Source organism: Equus caballus, chromosome 23 (genome assembly GCF_041296265.1).
Source record: "Equus caballus isolate H_3958 breed thoroughbred chromosome 23, TB-T2T, whole genome shotgun sequence".
Taxonomy (NCBI): domain Eukaryota; kingdom Metazoa; phylum Chordata; class Mammalia; order Perissodactyla; family Equidae; genus Equus; species Equus caballus.
This window is the reverse complement of record NC_091706.1, coordinates 22,100,145-22,119,211: the sequence shown is the minus strand read 5'-3', so window position 1 is coordinate 22,119,211 and position 19,067 is coordinate 22,100,145. Positions and strand designations below refer to the sequence as shown.

Sequence of the window (19,067 nt, the reverse complement as noted above, 5' to 3'; positions counted from 1 at the left end):
GGAATGAGTGAGTGATTTCCAGCTAGTGCTGGGGCTGAATTTACTGTGGCATCGGTAGACTCCATTGTGAGACTTAATCCAATAGTGATCAATTAGTTATAGGAAGGCATTTCTGGGAAAGGCAGAGAGATGGGATTTTGCCAGACAGGAAGGATTAAAAGGGATTGGATGGGGCCCATGAGTAGCGGAGCCGTTTAGATGTGGGTTACCTGACAGACCACCACGTCTACCCGGGAGAGGGAGGAAATGTAAACAAGAGCTTGACGGACAGACAAGGAGTAAGTGGGAAAATGAACGGCCTGGAGTTGAAAAGTTAACAAGGGGCATATGAATCAGAAGAATGAGAGACGAGGCCAAAGGGTGGAATGTCCGACTGTAACAATCTGGATGGCTGAAGTGTTCCTGGTGATAAGCTCTGGAGTGTGGCAGTAACTACACTGGAATGGAAGTAAAGGACCCTAAGATGAGATGATGTAGAAACTGAGAGGCTGGTCTTTGGCTGGTCTGTCCACATCGATGGTAGAGCCCTCCATGGCCTCCTCACCTCTTCAAGTCTCCTGCCCTGGGCCCCATCCCCCTCCCAGGACCTCCACAGAATCTGCATTCTTTCTTTGACCTCAAGTTTCAGACATTGTGGGTTCAATGGCATAACTCTGGACAAGAAGATACAAGTGTGGAGTGAGAGAGGCTGTAGTGGACACCGGTTTTGTTTTTGGTTTTGGTTTTAACACCTAGCATTCACAAGTCTTTCTGGGAAAACTACCTCCAGTGCCCTCTGGGATACTCACCCCATTTGTGTAGTGTGTATGTGTGTGTGTGTGCGCGCGTGCGTGTTCGGTTTTGTTACAATAATTACCATTATACTTGTATCTTTTCTAATGTCCTCAAATTCCTTTCCCTTACTCGGAGTCTTATTTCGTTTGTCACCTATATCTTGACCCCCTCTTATTACTTATAGAACAATCATTTTATTCTATTTTTCCCTTTTTCTCCTCCCTTCCATTTTTAAAATCATGTTGTTTTTAGAAAACTAAATTGGTATTTTATTTTTCCACCCTTGTAACCATCTTTATTTTACTTAGACATCTACAACTTAATGTATTTAACGCTCACCATCATAATGCTTTTTGAATTTTGCCCCGGTTGACACTCAGCCAATTTTTGAGTCCCAGTGTGTCTAAGTGGAGTTGCCTTTCCTCCAAACCCCTATTGTAAGGGTGGGTATGTGTGCAGCCCATGGTGAGACCCACATATATCTGTAACCTGGTGCATAGTCTGCGACTCACCTCTGGTTCATGAGCTGCAGGTGTTCTGGGGGAGACCAACCATGGCTCCACCAAGGCCGTGAATATCAGAGGCGGCACTTCCATCCTGATAGGTGAACTGTACACACTAAGGGCAAGATCTTGCATATTCCTATTAAGCATAGATGGAAGGAAGGCGGCAAGATCACCTTCCCCAAAGAGGGGGATGCCATGCCTGATGACCTCCCTGCAGATATTGTTTAGTATTCAAAGAACAGCCCCGTGCCTTTTAGGAAAAAGGCATCAGTGTGCTGTGCAGTGCCTGGATCAGCCTCAAGGTGGTGATGCCTGGATCAGATTGAGGAGGGGGCGGGGGGAACAGGACAGGGTCACCATATGGATGATGAGGCATAAAGCTTTGTTCTACCGGCAAGGTCCTTCTTTCCCCTCTTCATTTTTTCTTCCCTCCTCGCTTACTCCAAGTCATCTTTTCCTTACTCTCAGCTTTATTTTATCCTGGGAGGTAGGTGGCTACCTGGTCAACATTGTTACTACTGGCAGCTGAGGGATGCTATTGCTCCGCAACAAAACATCATTTGGCAGTCTGAAGAAATACCTACAGAGGGGAACCACTTCCCCCAGGTGCCTTTCCAGTAGGGAAACCTCAATGTAAAGTTTAAAGTATTCTTCCCTAACACATTAATATGACTCACATGACAGATTCTTAAGGCGTGTCTGTGCTGTTCCTAGCCCCTCCCCCACCAGCCCAGGATCCACTGCAGCAATACCCTCCCCCACCCCCCCAAATCCCATTCAGGGTTCACCCACCTGTGGGGTCCTCTGGTCACTGACCTCTAAATCATGATGAAGCCACTGTTTTTTCTTCATTGTTGTTTTATGAATTGCATACCTATTCTTGACCCTCTTCGGATAGAGAACACCTGTCCTCCCTACTCTCTGAAGGATGTAAAACATTCAGTGAGCGGGAGGTGTGGGCTGCTCTACACTTTCGTTAAGGCTAAGCGAAGAGGCAGGAGGCAGAGCCCACCTCCTCAAACTTCATCAGGGAGGAAGTGGGCTTTTGGGAGCACGTGAGATCTCTTGGTCAACAAGAGCTCCAGAGCACCGGTGACCTTTTAGAAGCCAGAGGAAGCAATCAGTAAGAGCTGAACTCACTCCTCCTTTTCCCTAAGCACAAGCCCTGAGTTACCTGAAACCCATGCCCCCAACACAGGACGCAGAAAAGACATCACTATTATTAGAGAATCATTTATTGGGGAGAATTAATATTCTCCACAAGAAGGAATGATTTTGCGGTGGGAAATTTTCCGCTCTCGAAACGCTGGAAAAGCGTTTTCTGTTGACATAGAGACGGGTCCCTAAACAGAGTGCCTTTAGCAGTGGTGAGAACAGCTGGAGGCCCCTGGGCCGGCTTGACGCCTGCAGGTGGAGCTTGGATGGGGCACATGCTCCCTGCGGGGCACAGATAAGGGACGCTTCTGATCCAAGAGCTGATCTTTAAACGCCATGACTTTCTGAGGGTGTCTGTTCTGGTCTCTGATCCGTCTAGAACATGTAGGATAATTCTGGCCAGCAAAGACAACTTCTACGTGGTGGCAGGACTTAGTGTTTGGCACTTTACAGGAGGGAGCCCTGTAGTTGGAAGGATGCCCCTGGACGGGCTCTGCCTGGGCCTGTTCTTCGGCCTTCTGCCAAGTTTTCACAAACTTCCTCAGGGAAGGAAGGGGCTCTTGAGGGCGGGTGACCTCTGCTGCACAACGCTGCCCCAGTTTCTCCACTGGGAACTTCCCAGGGACCGTCCTGGTCTTCTGAGCCGTGGTGGTCCCAGTAACGGCAGCTCTCCCTTTAACCAGGCCTCTGCTCTGTGCAGATGATATGGGGCTGCCCTTTTCCTGGGGATGTTCTTGGTTCTTGCCCTTTGTCCCAGGACGAAGCCATTGAAAAATGTGGTTCATCTTTTTTCTGAGCAGACTTTCAGGAGGAGGCTGTGCCTTCTGTGATGAGGTGTGGGAAGACTTGCTCCCAAGCGTCCCCTCTGATGCTGTGATCTGAGTAGCGAAAGTCTTTCTGGTAGGTTGGGATGTCCCCAACCCTGCATCCCCTCCACCAAGCTCTTCTTTGTTGGGGCCCGGAGGGCTCACTCTCATTGTAGCTGGTGGGAATTTCTTATCCTCGTACCTCTTTAGGTCTTTCTTAGGGACCCAAGGCTCCTGCCGCTGCTGCCTGCTGATCCCACTGTCCTCCAGATGGACATGCAGCACCTGGGAAGCTCCCATGTCCCCAGGGGAGACACCGTGGGCATGAGTCAGTGAGGCCTTGTAAGTCAAGCTCTCTGAGGCAGGGGACCTGTCAGTGTGTTGGCCTTGGACCTGGCTCTGATTCCTCTTCTCTAGTTTCGACTTTAATTCCCTCAACAGATGTTCCTTCAGATCCGATGACTTCGGGTCTTGGGGAACTTGTCTTTTCGGTGCAGGGCTTTCAATGGTCCCAGTAATTTCTATTTTACTGTGATTCCCACGTCTCATTTGGGAGCTTCCTGGCTTGCTGGTTGTCAACACATTACCAGTTTTTGACTGCAGAGCGTTGAGCTCCTTGGCCCTGAATATGTCCCTGGCCGTGTTGTGCACGGAAAAGGGTTCCGACTTCATCTTTTTGTCCTGTCGCCCTGCTCTTCTATCACTGGGACTCACTCTCTCATCCTTTGTCTCATGTTTGGCACCAGCTTGCCTTGCAGGCAGCTCTGGGGGGCATCTGTTGCCTAGCTGAGTAAATTTCTGACTCGCTTTGCCTGTGATGCCACAGGTGACAGGCAGATGAGTCTGCCTGGCACCCTTACTCCTCTGAACAACCTCTGCAATCTCTTGGTTGATACCAGAGGGTGATTGTCTCGGCACCCCTTGTCCCTGCCTGCCCATAGGTGAAGTAGCAGGGCAAAGACGATCCAGGACCAGGGCTGAATTTGTTGTTTCCGCTTTTTCTTGAAGAGCGGATTTAGAGCTTCCTCTATGGGGCTCAAAGCCCCTGGATTTGGAGTCCGCTTCCAAAGTTGGGTTATTTGAGGGGGCGCAGTAGAAATAGGGCAAGGACTGGGATGCAGCATCTTCCAATTTAAACGCCTGTATGGATTCCAGGACCCTGCAGGGAAGGCCCCACTCCATCGTCATACGAAAGCTTTTAATATGGGTTTCCATCATCTGTTGGGCACTGGAATCAATGAAGCAAAGCTCCTGGAAGGTATTCAGGGAGGAGTCCCCACCCACTGAAGGTGGCAGACTCCTCTGTGTTATTTGGGTGCGGGATTTGTCAGAAAGCAGCAATGTCTGCTTGCTAGCATGCCATGAACTGCGCACCGTCCCAGGGAGCCGAGCCTCACTGATTTCCTCAAACTTCTTGCTCAAATGTGCTTTGAGGACATTTTCAAGTTGTTTCTGATCTAGACTTTCCTCCAAGGCCCTTGAATTTTTCCCTGACAGACTTGCCACGTGACTATTTAGGTCTTTCTCAGAGTCATATGCCGGATCCTTATCTGAAGAGCTCTCTGGGTCACTCAACAGATGAGCTTTTGGGCCGTTCTCTGGGCTATGCCCCTGATCCTTCCCCATCTCCTTCTCTCCCTGAAGCAGTTCTGAACCCCTGTCATGGAAGCTTTTGGATTGGCTCAATCCAACATTTAGATCTTTGTTCACCGAGATCCGTGAGAGTCCACGATTGCTCTCTGACTTAGCTATCTCTGAGAAATCTCTTGGAGGCATCATCAGTGACAGACACTCACGGATCCTGCGGGGCAGGCCCCACCGGTTTTGGATGAGCCTCTTTCGAAGGTGATGTTCCAGTTTCTTCCTCAGCTCATCACTGAGAGGAAACTCTACGGGAAGGGTGGAGATGGAGGCATGGGCCTGGGAGGCCTGATGGTAAGGGAAGTTGGGAGCTGAAGGACAAAATTCCTCCTGAGATCTTTGGACTACAGAGGGCGAACCCCACAAACTTTCCTGTTGCTTCTGCAACACTTTCCATTCCAGTTGTTGAATTTCAGATGAGGTGAGAGACTCTGATTCATCCCGGGGTCTATGGTGACACACTCCACAGATCCTTCTCTGGGGTAGAGGACCAGATGGTAGGATTGGGAGTGAGGATTTAAGGTGGGCCTGGGACTTGACCTGAGTGAGAGGTAGGGGCTGGGATTGGGGCAGGGTTTGAGGCAAGGGTTGGGGCTGGATCTCAGGCAAGGATGGAGGTGGGCGATGGAGAGGTACCGGGGATTCTTGGCCCATGGAGGCATTTGAGATGGTATTGAAAAGGAAGATTGTGGTGCAGTCACTTGAGTCACGGATAGCAGAGGGCAAGGACTCGCTGTGCAGAGATGGGAGACCCCAGAAGAGCTGCGTACATTTTTCCTGTAAAAGGTCCTCCAAGATTTTAGGATATGGGGGCTGCCCATGCATGTGCAGCTCCTTTGGTTTGCCTGCACTGCTCCAAAAAGGAAGGGAGAATGCTGAGTCACACTCATCAGCATTTGACTCTAGCATTTTCCGCGAAGGATTTAGTGGGTAGTCTGGCCTAAGTTTTTTTGGAAAAGAACCCTTCTCCTTCTCCTTTTCCCTCCACATCAGGAAATCACTCCTCTTTCGGACTTGTCTCTCCAGGAGTGCCAGGACATGAGGGCTGAGAAATGAGAGGTTACCACGCTCTATAAGGTTAGCTGTAGGGTGTCTCTCCAGAGAGGACTCTGAAGAATGGAGAGCAAGAAACTCTCGATTAAAAGCACATGGTGCCAAGGTGGAAGGTGCTAAGAACAAGTCTTTGGCACAAGCTTGCCACCAGGATAATTCTGAAATTGACAGGCTTGAATGGTCAGTGCCTCTGATTGTTGGGACATAAGTGGACAACCCGCCAGGGCTATCTGGAGATGAGTTCTCTGGAACAGACTTCAGTAAGATGGAAACCGATTTAGATCGAGCCACAGTTAAAGGGTGGTCTGTCGGTGGTGAGACAGACAGGCTTGGTGGTGTGTGATGACAAGCCAGTGAATCAGTGGGATTGATTATCTGGGACAAATTTGGTGAGGGGTTAATATCTTGGGAAAGGGTGCGGTCAAGAGAGAAGATCGTATTCAGAGACAGAGTGGTCTCTGGTTGGAGAATAGGACCCGTTGCCTGGGTGTCATGTGGTGGGAGAGGGGGAAGGGCAAGGGGTTGGGGTGGGCAATGGTCTGCTGGGAATTTGGACTCCAAGGGAGGAGAAGGCTCTGGTGGCATAGAGTGACCCGGTGGTGAGGGTGAAAGAAAGCCAGCTAAGGGTGTCGTCGGGTTAGGTGAGAGAACGGAGGGGGGCGGTGGGGAAGGGTCAGGTGGAGGGGATGGTGTTAGGTCTCCTGGAGGGACTTCTGAGAAGGCAGAGGACAGAGTGAATGATGACTCAGTCCCAGAAGCTGTGGAAGCCATAGAGGACACAGAGGCGGTATCATCTTCCAGGTCCTCCAGGAGCCGATTGATCTCAGCAGTTGTGCTATTACACACCTCACAGGAGGGGTCTGGGCATAATAGTTGACGAAAGCGGGTGGTATCGAGAGGCCGGCCTAGGGGCCTGCGGGAGACAGGAAGTAGAAAACTGTAGCCAGGACCAGAACAAGGAAAGGAGGACCTGCTGGCCTGTCAGGGGAGGGGCCACCTGAAGCCTGCTGCCCCTTCACAATGCCCCACATCTATGACTTCACCATACACTCAGCAGCCCTCACCCCAAGGCCTTCATTCACATACCCGTTCCTATGGCAAACCCCTCCCATGACTACTGCAGGCTGTACTGAATCCCTGGAATTGCAGAGAACATGTTAAAGAGGGATCAGGAAAGAAAAGACTAGTCACCTTTTCAGAATAGAAATTAGCCTCCTTTTCTCCTCTCTTTCCCTCTGGTAATTTCTCCAACCTGGGAAATCAGAAGAGTGAATTAAACATGTAATAAAGGTAGAAGCATAGGTGTTACACAGGAGTCCCTTTAGGGGAGACCCTTGGGATATTAACGGGATGTTAACTCTGAAAGCCCCAAGAATCAGTAGATGTGGTCAAACGGTCAATGATAATATTAATAAGGTTCACATGTGTTTGTTGCTTCGTTTATAAAGCACTGTCACATACATTATCCCATGGGATGTTCAAAACCACCATGTGAGGAACATAGGTCAATGGTTACCTCAAAGAGGAGTCTGATCATCCAGGAAGTCAACGCAGTCTCTCAAGGTCAGGAGACAGAAGTTCTGACTCTTGACGTCTCCCACGGCCACGCACTGGGCAACACCCATTGTCCAGGCCCATCACTGCTTCATGCCCAGAGCTGGGCAGAGCAGGAGTCTGAGAAATGTCTCGGGTTCTGACTACCTTCCCATGAGCCTTTCCTCTGAGGCCTCTCTTTTCTGAGAGGGACTCTATCGAGCGACTGACATCCTCAGAGACCATGGACCTGGGACCTCATGGAGAGGACAGGAAGGGTCACCCTTGGAGAGCTCAGGTGGGATAGCTGGAACCTTACCACTTGATGTTCCACCTTTTCTTCTCCTCTTGGCTCTGCCCTGACGCTGAGAACAAAAAGCAAAGAATGAGGAGCGAGGACTTAGTTGTCTTGCTCCTCTCTCTAGGAAACTCAGATATTCATCCAAGATTCATGTCACTCTCTATTTTTATTGCTAGCACTTTGTGTTCTTTCCCTTTCTGAATTTCTAAAGGTGATAAGATACTTTCAATTTTTCCTTCTTTGAAAAACTCGAAGGAGGATTTTTGGCTAGAGTCCACACTTGATCTTCTCAGTCAGAAGTCCTCTGCTCAAGGAGGGCATAGACTCTGAGGCCCACAGTCACATCTGTGCTTCCTCAGATAGGCCCCTGTATCCTGGGACAGAGCTCACACTCCAGTGTCTGCTCAGAGGCTCAGCACTGCTCTCCTGATCTGCCCAACACAAAGGACGGTTTGGTCGAACGACGCCCGACATGGGAACGTGACTCATGATCCAGTGTTGGGAACAGTGTCCTCCTACACAGATCCCAAACTCTCTAAATAACCTAATGCAGGGCCGTGAAGTCACTGATGGGATTTTATCCAGGAATCCTCCACCACACCCAGATGGTCTGTGAGTTTTAAATGGGAAACAGTCCCAGCTGAAGCCCTAGTCCTGCCTGGCCTATTCCCCTAGAAGGATGACGTTCTATCCTCTATTCAGACTTGCCACCTTAGGAGTCTCTCTGGACCAACTCATTTAAAAATGGGGGACTAGAAATGGAAACAACAATAAAAAATCCCTGTTGGTGGCTTGCCCAGGGATCCTTACCTTTTGGTAGATTTTGGTTTTCCAGAAGGTTGGTAAAGATGGAATCCCCACCAGGAAGCACAGGAACAGAAGAAGCAAGCACAACCCACACACGATGGTGAGGTTGTGGTCGCTATCTAAGAATGTTGAGCAGATGCTCAAAAACAACTCAATATGGCTATTCAGAAATGAGAGAACATTCCATTGACTGAACTCCATTTTCTGAATCGCAAGGCTGCCTGAGGCAACTGAGCTCTGAGAGTGTCCGCACTTGCCTATAATCCCAGGCCTGCATCACAGAGCACTCAAGAGTCACAAAGGGTTTCAGAGGGTGGGGGAGGGGACATGCAGAGGGTGTGCCCATGGCCCCTTCCCTCCACCAGCCCAGCTGAGCTCTCCATCCATCCTGGGCCCTCCCCTGCCATCCTATTTTCCAACTCTGTCCGTTCATCACATCATACAATTACATTAATGAAATTTTCTGCCTGTTCCATCTGTACTCCAGATATTACCCGGGCCCCCTTTACTGTTTGGAGAGCTTGACTTTGGTTTCACCAATTCCACTGCCTCGAAAGTCTGAAATGCTCCCTGGAATTTTTGCTTGTACTCAGACATTTACACTCAGCATCATATATGTCCTCAAATCCATCTTTCCCTTAGAATGTTTTTGCCTTACATGAACCCTGATATAGAACTTAAAGTTCTTCTTTACTCATTGAGTTTTGTGAATGTTGAATAACAAATTTTAGTTTTTTGCTTCAGTCAGCCTTTACCGTCTTCAGCCAGTGGGGCTGACTCAAATAATTGAAATGAAGAATTCATTATTCAACATTCACAAGACTAAAATCAGTACAGGCATACATCACTTAATGAAAGGGAGATGTTTTGATAAATGCATCATTAGGCAATTTCATTGCTGTGTGAACATCACACAGTGTACTTACACAAACCTAGGTGGTAGAGCCTACTACACACCTAGGCTATGTGGTGCTACCCGTATGGGACCACTGTCACATACGTGGTCCATCAGTGACCGAAACATCGTTAATATTGTTACGTGGTGCGTGACTGTGGTGGATGACAATGACACAATGGAGTACCATTTTCAAGGCTTCTAAAATGTAGCTGGGAGGCCATTAAGGAAGTTAATCTCCAAGGTGAGAACCACTGCTGTACTTAAAGCTCAGTTCTCAGCATATCACCCCTTTGCCCAATACCCTTGATGGCCTTCCTGCCAACAACCACATGAGTGCCTGTGTGTGTGTGTGTGTGTGTGTGTGTGTTTGCGCGCGCACGCGCCCTTCTATCCAAGGCCTTCTGCAGTCAAGCACCAGCTCATGTGTCCCCACGCAGGGAGGTGTGTTCCACAGTCATCCTAATGGGTTACCTGCTCTTCCCTCTGCTCTCCTGCCGCCTCTCTCTGTTAATGTTGGTTCCTCTGCTAGAAATACCCACCTCCTCCCTCTCCTTGTAGAAACCTTACTCATTCTTTAAGGCACACTTAAAAATTAATATTTATCTAAGGAATCCATACTTGTGCCTTTAAAACCAAATAGTACTGAAGGCTTTATAAAGAAGCGTGACGGGCCCTCCCCAACCTCACAACCCCAGTCCTTTCTATCCCCCCACTTCCATTCCCCGTGGAAACCACTTTAGCCATTTCTATCGTAGCTGTTCTTGTGTTTACCTCCATTTATATAACTGGTAGGCGAATACTTGTATTTAAAAGTAATTTTAAAATATTAGATACTAACTTCTTGCCGTGGTAGATAAAATGTGAGTAGGTAAAATTGCAGGTGGATGAAATTTGGTCGACACCTCCTTCCCCTCTTCTCTCTTCTCAGTCTGTCCTCACTTAAATCTTTATTCATGCAAAGTTCATCTTGGCGTGGAAGGTGACCCCTTTCCTGGAACGTGTTCAGAGACTGCTCCTCCCCTGCTCCCACAGAGCTGTGTATCTCTCTTAGTGCACTGTTCCCCTTGCCCTTCCACGTTGGAGTTATCTATAGAACAGGTCACACAACTGTGGTCTTTACTGCTGTGTGCCCGATATTGGTAAACCCTGCTCTTCTTCCCTGTCCCTCGCCATCTCTATACCTCTCTGCTTTGCCGGTCTCTGGGTGGGGGGAAACCAAAGTGGGTACTTCACGTGTGCCCTGAAAGGCTGGGACGCTGGTCGTTCACTCTGCTCTCTCTTTCCCTGAAAGGAGAGCTCTTTCTAGCTGAGGAGTTCCCTCTTAGCACTGAGTAATGCCAGCTTAAAGGACGGGGTGATGCAGGCAAAATGAAGCTGTTCTTCTTTCTCTTTATGTGTGGTTATTCTCACATTTTTTGTTCTGCTATGTTGCTAAAGTTTCTTAAGGGGGCTTTAGAGCTCTCCCAGAACTCTTTTTGACCATGGGTAGGTAGCAGTCTAATTGTTGATCTTTCTGGGAGGACAGAGGCTAAGATCTCCTACTCCCCCATCTTGGTGACATCACTCACTAACACATCGTTCAGGATTTTTCATTTATATTCATGAGGGATAGTGGTCTTGTCTTTGCATGTGATGTCTTCACTTGCCGTTGAAATCAAGGTAACTCTGGCCTAATAGAATGATGTGAGACCAGCTCTCTCCTTCGATATTTTCTGAAATAGATGGTGAGAGATTGGGATTATTTTCTCCATTAATAGTCAATGGAATTCACCAGTTGAGTCATCCGAATCTGGGCTTTTCTTCCCTGAAAGGGTTTTAATTACTAATTTAATTTTCCTGTTGGTTACAGATCTATGGAGATTTTCTATTTCTGTTTGAGTCAGTTTTGGAAATTTGGATCTAAGAATTTGCCAATATCTTATAAATTGTCTAATTTGTGGCATAAAGTTGTTCATAATATGCTCTTATGATCCTTTAATTTCTCTGTGGGTGGCCCTTTATAATTTCTGATTTTCTTAAATTCTATCTTCTCTCTTCCTTGGGGATGCTAGCTAAGGGATTGTCAACTTTATCTGGTAAACAGCCAATTTCTGGTTTTATTGATCTTTGTGTTTTGTATTTCACAGGCATGTGTTCTAATCTTTTGTATTTCCTTTCTTTTGCTTGTTTTCAGTTTGGTTTATTTTCCTTTCTTTCCTTTCTTAGGGTAGGAACTTAAATTATTGATTTGAGACTTTCCTCTCTTCCACTATAGGTGTTTAATACTATAAATTTCTCTCTAAGTACTGCTTTAGGCACATCCCGTAGACTTTGATATTGTATTTTTTAAATTTTCATTCACTTCAAAGTACTTTCAAATTTTGTTCCCAGTTTATTCTTTGACTCATGTGTTATTCAGCTGGGTGTCATTTAAGTTCCAAATGTTTGTGGATATCCCAGATATAGTCCATTCTTGATAGCTCACATTCCATTGTGGTTGGAGAACATATTTTATATTATTTCATTCTTGCTAAATCTGTTGAATTTATTTTATGGCTGAGTACACGGTCTATCCTGGAGCATGTTCCATGTGCTATTGAAAAGAATGTGTATTTGGTAGTCATTGAGTGCAGTGATCTATACACGTCACTTAATTTAATTCGGTTGATAGTGCTGTTCAAGTCTTTTATAACCTTGCTGATTGTCTTTCCTCTTTTTAATCCATTATGGACAGGAGGCAGTTGAAATTTCCAAGTATTGTTGTTGAATTGTCTCTTTCTCCTTTCATTTCTGTCAAGTTTTACTTCACGTATCTTGAAGCTCTGTAGTTACATTTGTAAGCATTGATAATTTTTATATCTTTCTGATGTATGGACATTTTGTCATTTGGATATGTGCCTCTTTGCTTCCAATAATATTTCTTGTTTTAAAATCTACATTGTCCAGTATTAATACAACCCTCTAGCAATCTTTTGGTAACTATTTGTATGATATGTCTTTTCCATCCTTCTAGTTTCAACGTCTGTTTGTCTTTGAATCTAAGATGTGTCTTTTATAGATCACATAGAGTTGGATCTTGCTTTATTATTCATTTTCCCAATCTCTGTCTTCTAATGGGTTTTTTTAGACCATTCACATTTAGTGCAGTTATTGATAGGATCAGAGTTACATTTACCATTTTGCTATTTGTTTTCTATGTCTTCAGGCTTCTTTGTTCTCTGTCCTTCCTTTATTAACTTCTTTTGTGCTAAATAAATCTTTCAGGACATCATTTTAATTCCTCTATTGAATATTTTTTACTGTTTTTGAGCTATTTTCCTAGTGTCTGTGCTAGGGATTCCAATATGCATTTTAACTCACTATGGTCTATTTCAAACGAATATTAACTTAATTCCTATGAAATATGGGATGTTTCCTCCAATGTAACTCTATTACTTTCCCCTCTTGTGCTATTATTTTTATATATATTATATCTATGTATGTTACAAAACCAATACTACAATGTTACAATTATTTCTTTGTACAATCTCGTGTCTTTTAAAGAATTTAACAGAAGAAATGAGAAAATATATTTATAGATTTTTTTTTTAAAACCCAGAAATTTATTACTTCTGGCTCTCTTAATTTCTTCCAGCTGATTCGAGGTACTGTCTGATGTCATTTTCTTCCAGCCCAAAGAATTTCCTTTAGTATTTCTCACAATTCAGTTCTGATATCAAGAAATTCTTCCAGTCTTTTTAAATTTAAGAATGTCCTTATTTTACCTTTATACTTAGTGGATAGTCTTGCCGGATAAAAAAAATTCTTCGTTACCATTTTTTCTTTCAGTATTTTGAATATGCCATTTCTCTGCCTTCTAGGGTCTATTTTCTCTGATGAGCAGTTAGATATTATTTACGTTGATGCTCTCCTGTACATGTTCAGTTGTTTTGCTCTTTCTTCTTTTAAGATTTTCTCTTTGTGTGTGGCTTCCAACAGTTTGACTATGATGTGTCCAGGTAAAACTATATCTTTGTATTTATCCTACTTGGAGTCCAGTAAGCTTCTTGGATGTGTAAATTAACATTGTTTCATCAACTTTGGGAAGTTTGGGACATTATTTCTTCAAAAAATTACAAGAACTATTAGATCCCCAATTTGAGGAGGTGTATTAGATGAGATTTGGGACATTTACTGGGAAAGTCCAGGAACCTGGAAATTGGAATGATTACATGTATTTGGATTCAGATATAGCTGAACTCATTGGGCACAATGAGTCTCCCTTGATTTCATAAGCAGTTGTTTCTCCCTGTGTGAGGCTGTTCCTTCATTGCTGGTATTCAACTATACGATGAATCTCAAAATCATTATCCTGAGTGAAAAAAAAAAGCCACACAAAAATACACTGTATGATTCCTTTTGCATGAAACCCTAAAAAGATAAAGCTAATCTAATATTGACAGGCATAGAGAGAAACAGTTCCCAGATGGAGGTGTCTGAACAGTTTGAAAAGTGATCCAATATACTGGGGCTCTCAATGGATTGCCTCAATTACTCACTCAGATAAGGTGTGAATACAAGAATATCTTCAAGAGGGACATTATGTTCCTCAATATTTTATCAAATGATCACTACCCATATGAGGGTGAATGCCAGGTAAGTACACCTCCCCCAATTACTGCTAGGATGGACTCAGTGTGAGGTCAAGATTAAGGTGAAGAAATTGTATTCCTTCACTTACGTGGATTTACCGAGCATCCAGGAAGCCCAAAGTTATTATCAGAGGAGAGGGATATGGTCAAACATATACTCCTGCTTGGTCAGAACAGATATTCTATACTCTGTGCACTTTGCCTGGCAGGTGTACACTTGCCTCTGCACAGCTTTGAGGCTTATTAGACAGTTCAAGTTTGTTCTACCTGCCACACTCTCTGCAATTTTAAGGCCTTTAAGGTATACTAAAAGTCACTGCTTTGAGGAGCTTAGAAAAAGAAGTGAAGAGTAACTGAATTCTGACAGTGTCTCTCTCACTTCTCTCTCTCTCTCTCTCAATCCGAAGGGGTGAGCCTAGTATAAGTTACCCCTGAAAGAGGATACACACTATCCTCAGGCCCTGTCCGAACTTGCTTACTGGCTCCAGGCCCATAATGGGAATAAAAAACCAGCTATGTTCAGAGTAAAACTGCAAGAAATCCAGAAATTAGAAAACCAAACCCACAAAAGGAGCTCAAGATCTTGCCCAACAAAGCAGAAACTAGGTAGCACATAAGGGGGTGGATCCTTATCATATTAGATTAGGAAGGATGAATTATGTTTGGATAGGCTCAAATTAATCAATATGAGCATACTCCGTGTGGACTCAGGAGCAGCCCATGTTGCATTTCATACCAATGAAATATGTATTTTCTCTAATGGGATACTGACAAATGTTTTTTAAAACTCTTAGAGTGTTTCTCATGTGCAGCCATCTTTTGTGGTGACATGAAGGGATCGGTGGTGGTGGCTCTTGGATCATGAAGTTCATTGAAATGAAACAGATGGGTATTCTACTGAGATGCTTCCTGAGATCTATATCTATATGCATGTGAAATTCTGGATCTTGTGGGCCAAAAACGAACACAAATCACCACAACAGGGATTCAGATTCTTTCTAAATCCTTGATATATCCTACTTTATAGACAGGAGGCTTTGACTAAAGGGAAGGCTGGGTCCCTTTGACAAAATTCCTCATAACTTGGTCACAAGAATATACAATTAAACATTCCCCAAAAGTCCCCAAGGGAGACCTGTGGCCACATACCCATCAACTCTCCTTCAAACTGGGTTTCCAGTGTATGGTGGCATCATTGGAAATTATGGCTGCTACAATTGCAGTCTCACTTAGGGGTGGTTCTGAAACGTGTGGTGAAAAAAATCTTCCCAGTGGGTAGAGTTCAAGGAGGTATATTTAGTTCACTTTGTGAAGAACTGACATGTGCTTGAGTTTCGATTTATACTGATTTATGTCCAGTAGCTCAGTGAGTTGACAGGTAGTAGGGGGCTAAACAAGAATAAGAGTGGAAAATTGGTGACAAAAAGGTCTAGAAGAGACATATGTGGATGGAATTCTAAGAATAGGTATTGAATGGGGTTTATAAATGCTTAACGGAGGATAGGATATCAGAGGGAAGAGAACAAGTGAGGTGTTGGGTATTTATTCCTTTGGCTCTCCGTGCTGAGCCATGTAATGGGCATTCACAATGTTTCTCTTCCTAAGACCACAGCTCTCATAAGGGTGGCCTCTTGTGCTAAGTTCTGATAACGTTACCTACTCTCACTGCAGCCCTGGGGGTGATAATAACTCTCTACCAACACTAGTTACAGGATGCTTCACTAACCCTACCCACATTTTTAGAGCCCTATTTATTAGACTCTCCTCAAGTGTCCCATGGTTTCTTGACAACTGACACCTGTTTCTCGAGGGGACCCTGACTAATAGGCCCCACAACAACCCTGATCATAAGCTCCATGGGGGTAGGGAATTTACTCTCTTTTATTTGATGTTGCTATCCCAGCACCTAGAATGATGTTGATTGTACAGTCAGTTTTCAATAAATGTTTGTTAAGTGACATATGTTGTGACCACTTTCTCTCCTTCGTGATCTTTATGTGAAAGTCTATTATGATTGATTTAATATAGTTTAACCAGCATTCTTGTGCTTTTATCTGTAATTTGCTAAAGAATGACAAAGAATTATAAAGGTCAGCGAAAAGCAAGCAAACTTGTCGCTATGTGCATGGAAATCCAAGATATTTAACACAAAAATTTATGAAACAATAAGAGAAATCAGCAAGAAGCAATGTTAATGTATGAAACCCAACAGATTTCCTATAAACATCCACCCCTGGAGCACCTGTGCAGACCCTCAGTAGAATCTGCACACTGGGCCCCAGGCGCGCCAGGATGGGGCTCAGGGGTTGGTGGGTCCGGCGGCTGTAAAGGAACAGGGTGGAGGTTAGGTCCCAGGTTGAAAAATTGTAAAATTATAATTTTACAGCTATGTAATTTAACTACTTCAGTCGTCATGTCTTTTTCTTTTTACAAAGTCAATTTTCCTACATAACTCCCAATTTTTTTCACACCATCTAAGTAATATTTTAATATTTTCCATATCCAATCCGTATTCAAATTTCCCCGACTACCTCCAAATGACTTATGAAAACAAAAAATGCTGTTTTAATCGGGAGCCAATAGCGGACTACACTTTGCCTTTGACAGCAGAGTTCAGGCTTAACCCTTAACCTCTTCGGGCTCGGAGGACCCTGGGCAGGAGAGATTTAAGAACACCATCCTCCCGCTTTCGCGGAAAGGCCAAGAGTGACTTGAAATGTAGACGCGGAAGCCTAGGGGAAATGTAGTTTTAAATAGGTGAGGTTCACCGCCTGGACTCTGGGAAGGGGACGCCACGCTCCTTCTGCGCATGTGCAGCCGTAGCCTCCTCGTTCGTCTTCTCAGGACTCCAGAGAACCGTTGGGGAACTTTGGGGTGTGCTCGGAAAAGGCAGGGTGCGCACCTAGGGCGAGGGACTAGCTGGGAAGGGTGTGCCGGTGCTTGGGGATGGGAGCAGGAAGTGTCTGAGACCTCGTCGCCCCCCGCGGCGGCGTATAAACCCGGGCGGGCCGCCAGAGCGGGTAAGGCCGATGGGGGAGACCCCGGCCCTCGGGCTCCCGGGGCGCAGGTGTTCGGGGCGGTCCTGGGTGCCCGAGGATCGTGTGACCGGCCCGCCTGCAGCCCGACCGGAGAGAAGCCCGTGTCGGCGGCGGTGGGTGCGGGAGGGAGGAGTGCGTTTATCAGGCGGACGGTGACCGTGGGTCTGCGGTGGAGCCCGAGCTCTGGAGCACTACAGGCCCGGTCAGTGCGAGCTCTGTCACCTGTAAGCAGGGGCGACAGAAGGAACCTGGGCGAGAGTCAGGGTTCTCATCTATAAATACTAATAATTGTTTCACGGCGACGTTTGGAAACATAGATCACTATTTTAGACAAGTGCCAGGTCGGAAGCCTTAAGTAAGTGACAACTGCTGTTATAGTTAGAGGACGCTTTGTTGTTTTACTGGATAGTTTAATGGACCCTGACAACCACTTCACCAGAAACCGAGGCTCGGCTCGGTGGCCCGATGTGCTCGAGTCAGGAGCTCCCAGCCAGGGAATTTGGATTCGAGGGCAGGTGTGCTTCGCTTCAGTCTCAGGCTTTGTCTGATGTCACACCTGCCCAAGACTGGCATTACAGCCTTCACAGCACTTAGGAACGTGGCCTGTCCCTGCGTCCCCAGGGATGTTAAGGAAAGGATGTGGATGGAATCCCACCGTGTGTCACATGTATCCTGGGATTTCTAGTGTCACTTCAGGTCCCTTGGGTCAGACAGAGGCGTCTGGCCCCCTCTGCATCGTCAGGCTTTCTGTCCTTGAAGTCTAATGTTATAATGAATTCCAAGAGTCAGGCTTTTTGCCCCTGAAATGAATTTATTTCTCAGATCCATGTCCCAGTTGCCTTGAAACAAACCAGCCCTTGTGAGGCGGGAAGCAGGGGCCCTCTGTGAGGGAGTCTTAGCTGGAAGAGAGCGTCCCTCTGACCTTAGACCTCTCTCCAGAGCTTCAGAGCAGAGACAAGAGCCCAGAAAGGAGCAGATGCTAGATTTGCAAGATCAGAAGCAGGTCTTGATCCCCCTGCCCAGAATGAACCAGACTTGATGATGATGCCACCTTCAGGAGCCACCACACTGTGTGACAGTGGGGCATCTGGGCCGTCCCTGGGAAGAAGAGGTGAGCTGGGGTGGCCCAGGGGCAGGCTGCTCAGGAAAGGCTGCTTTGTTGGAGAGCCGTGAGGGCAAGGTCTGGGGGTAAGGGACAACCAGGCAGAGGGAGGAAGTTCTGTCTCCAGTCCCCTTAAATGGCCCCCGCTCTTTACAGATGCGCTGCTGTCACACATGTCCACCACCACATGTGACATTAGTGACGTTATCCTGATGTCACAGGATCCAAGAATGATGATCTGTGAAGAGTTTTCCAAGGTCACCTACTTCTAACTCTTGAAAGATTTAAAGACATTGGGCCTGAAAATTTCAGTGACTTGTCCAGGGAAACGCAGTTTGTGACAGTTCACTCTCTCACAGGTAAGTTACCAACAGCATCTATCGAAAGGGCCTTTTGAGAAATACTTCCCAGCTGAAATGAACAGTTAAAAATTCCTGCCTTAAATCACCCCATCTCTTTTACTAGGCTTTCCGTGGATTGTGTATACCTGGGGTTAAATAATATTACTGAGAAAAATAGATAAATGATGCATACTGAGTTATTTTTCTGCTAAGTTAACTTTAATGAAGGAATAGTGTCTTGTCGTTTGGCGTACTTTAATTCAACTAATCGGCTGTTTTGATTTCTTTCTGTTATTCAGAAGGACGCATGCGTTATTGTTAAATCAATCGAGTAAAGTTTGTGTTCACTCAGTAAAAAGCTGCAGATTTCAGCTCCATGGTCATTTCAGAATCACACAAAGACAGGTGTTGCTGCCTGTCCATGATCCTTCTTGTGCCTTTTCAAGGCCCAGAGGGCCCTGTGCCTATGGGGAGGATGATCCCCAACTGGGGTGCTGAGATT

At 45.8% G+C, this 19,067-nt stretch overlaps 1 protein-coding gene and 1 long non-coding RNA gene across 3 annotated transcripts in view; one reads left to right on the top strand and one right to left on the bottom strand.

Moving 5' to 3' along the window:
• LOC102147588 (uncharacterized) overlaps nucleotides 1-19,067 on the top strand; it is a 452,754-nt gene that overhangs the window by 217,722 nt on the left and 215,965 nt on the right. Inside the window, exon 16 of the long non-coding RNA XR_011431371.1 lies at nucleotides 18,381-18,583. This is a non-coding gene — a long non-coding RNA (uncharacterized lncRNA). The remainder of the gene's footprint in view (nucleotides 1-18,380; nucleotides 18,584-19,067) is intronic.
• Nucleotides 2,498-8,872, bottom strand: LOC138920334 (spermatogenesis-associated protein 31D4-like). 2 transcript variants are annotated; one of them, XM_070248415.1, is made up of 4 exons: nucleotides 8,580-8,872; nucleotides 7,788-7,833; nucleotides 7,127-7,187; nucleotides 2,498-6,848 (listed from the first exon to the last, which is right to left on the bottom strand). In XM_070248415.1, exons 1-4 carry the CDS (start codon nucleotides 8,775-8,777, stop codon nucleotides 2,639-2,641), a joined length of 4,515 nt encoding a protein of 1,504 aa, XP_070104516.1. In that variant the 5' UTR covers nucleotides 8,778-8,872; the 3' UTR covers nucleotides 2,498-2,638. The 2 variants fall into 2 exon arrangements, with proteins under 2 accessions (XP_070104516.1, XP_070104517.1); XM_070248416.1 differs by having other exon boundaries at nucleotides 7,452-7,833; nucleotides 8,580-8,814.

Bases quoted from the DNA above. Each gene is read 5' to 3' on its own strand.
- LOC138920334 (XM_070248415.1), bottom strand. From the start codon at position 8,777: ATGGAGTTCAGTCAATGGAATGTTCTCTCATTTCTGAATAGCCATATT. The intron at 7,834-8,579 runs GTAAGGATCCCT...TTTTGTTCTCAG, and splicing joins AAACCAAAATCTACCAAAAG to CGTCAGGGCAGAGCCAAGAG. The intron at 6,849-7,126 runs GTGACTAGTCTT...TGTCTCCCGCAG, and splicing joins CTAATTTCTATTCTGAAAAG to GCCCCTAGGCCGGCCTCTCG.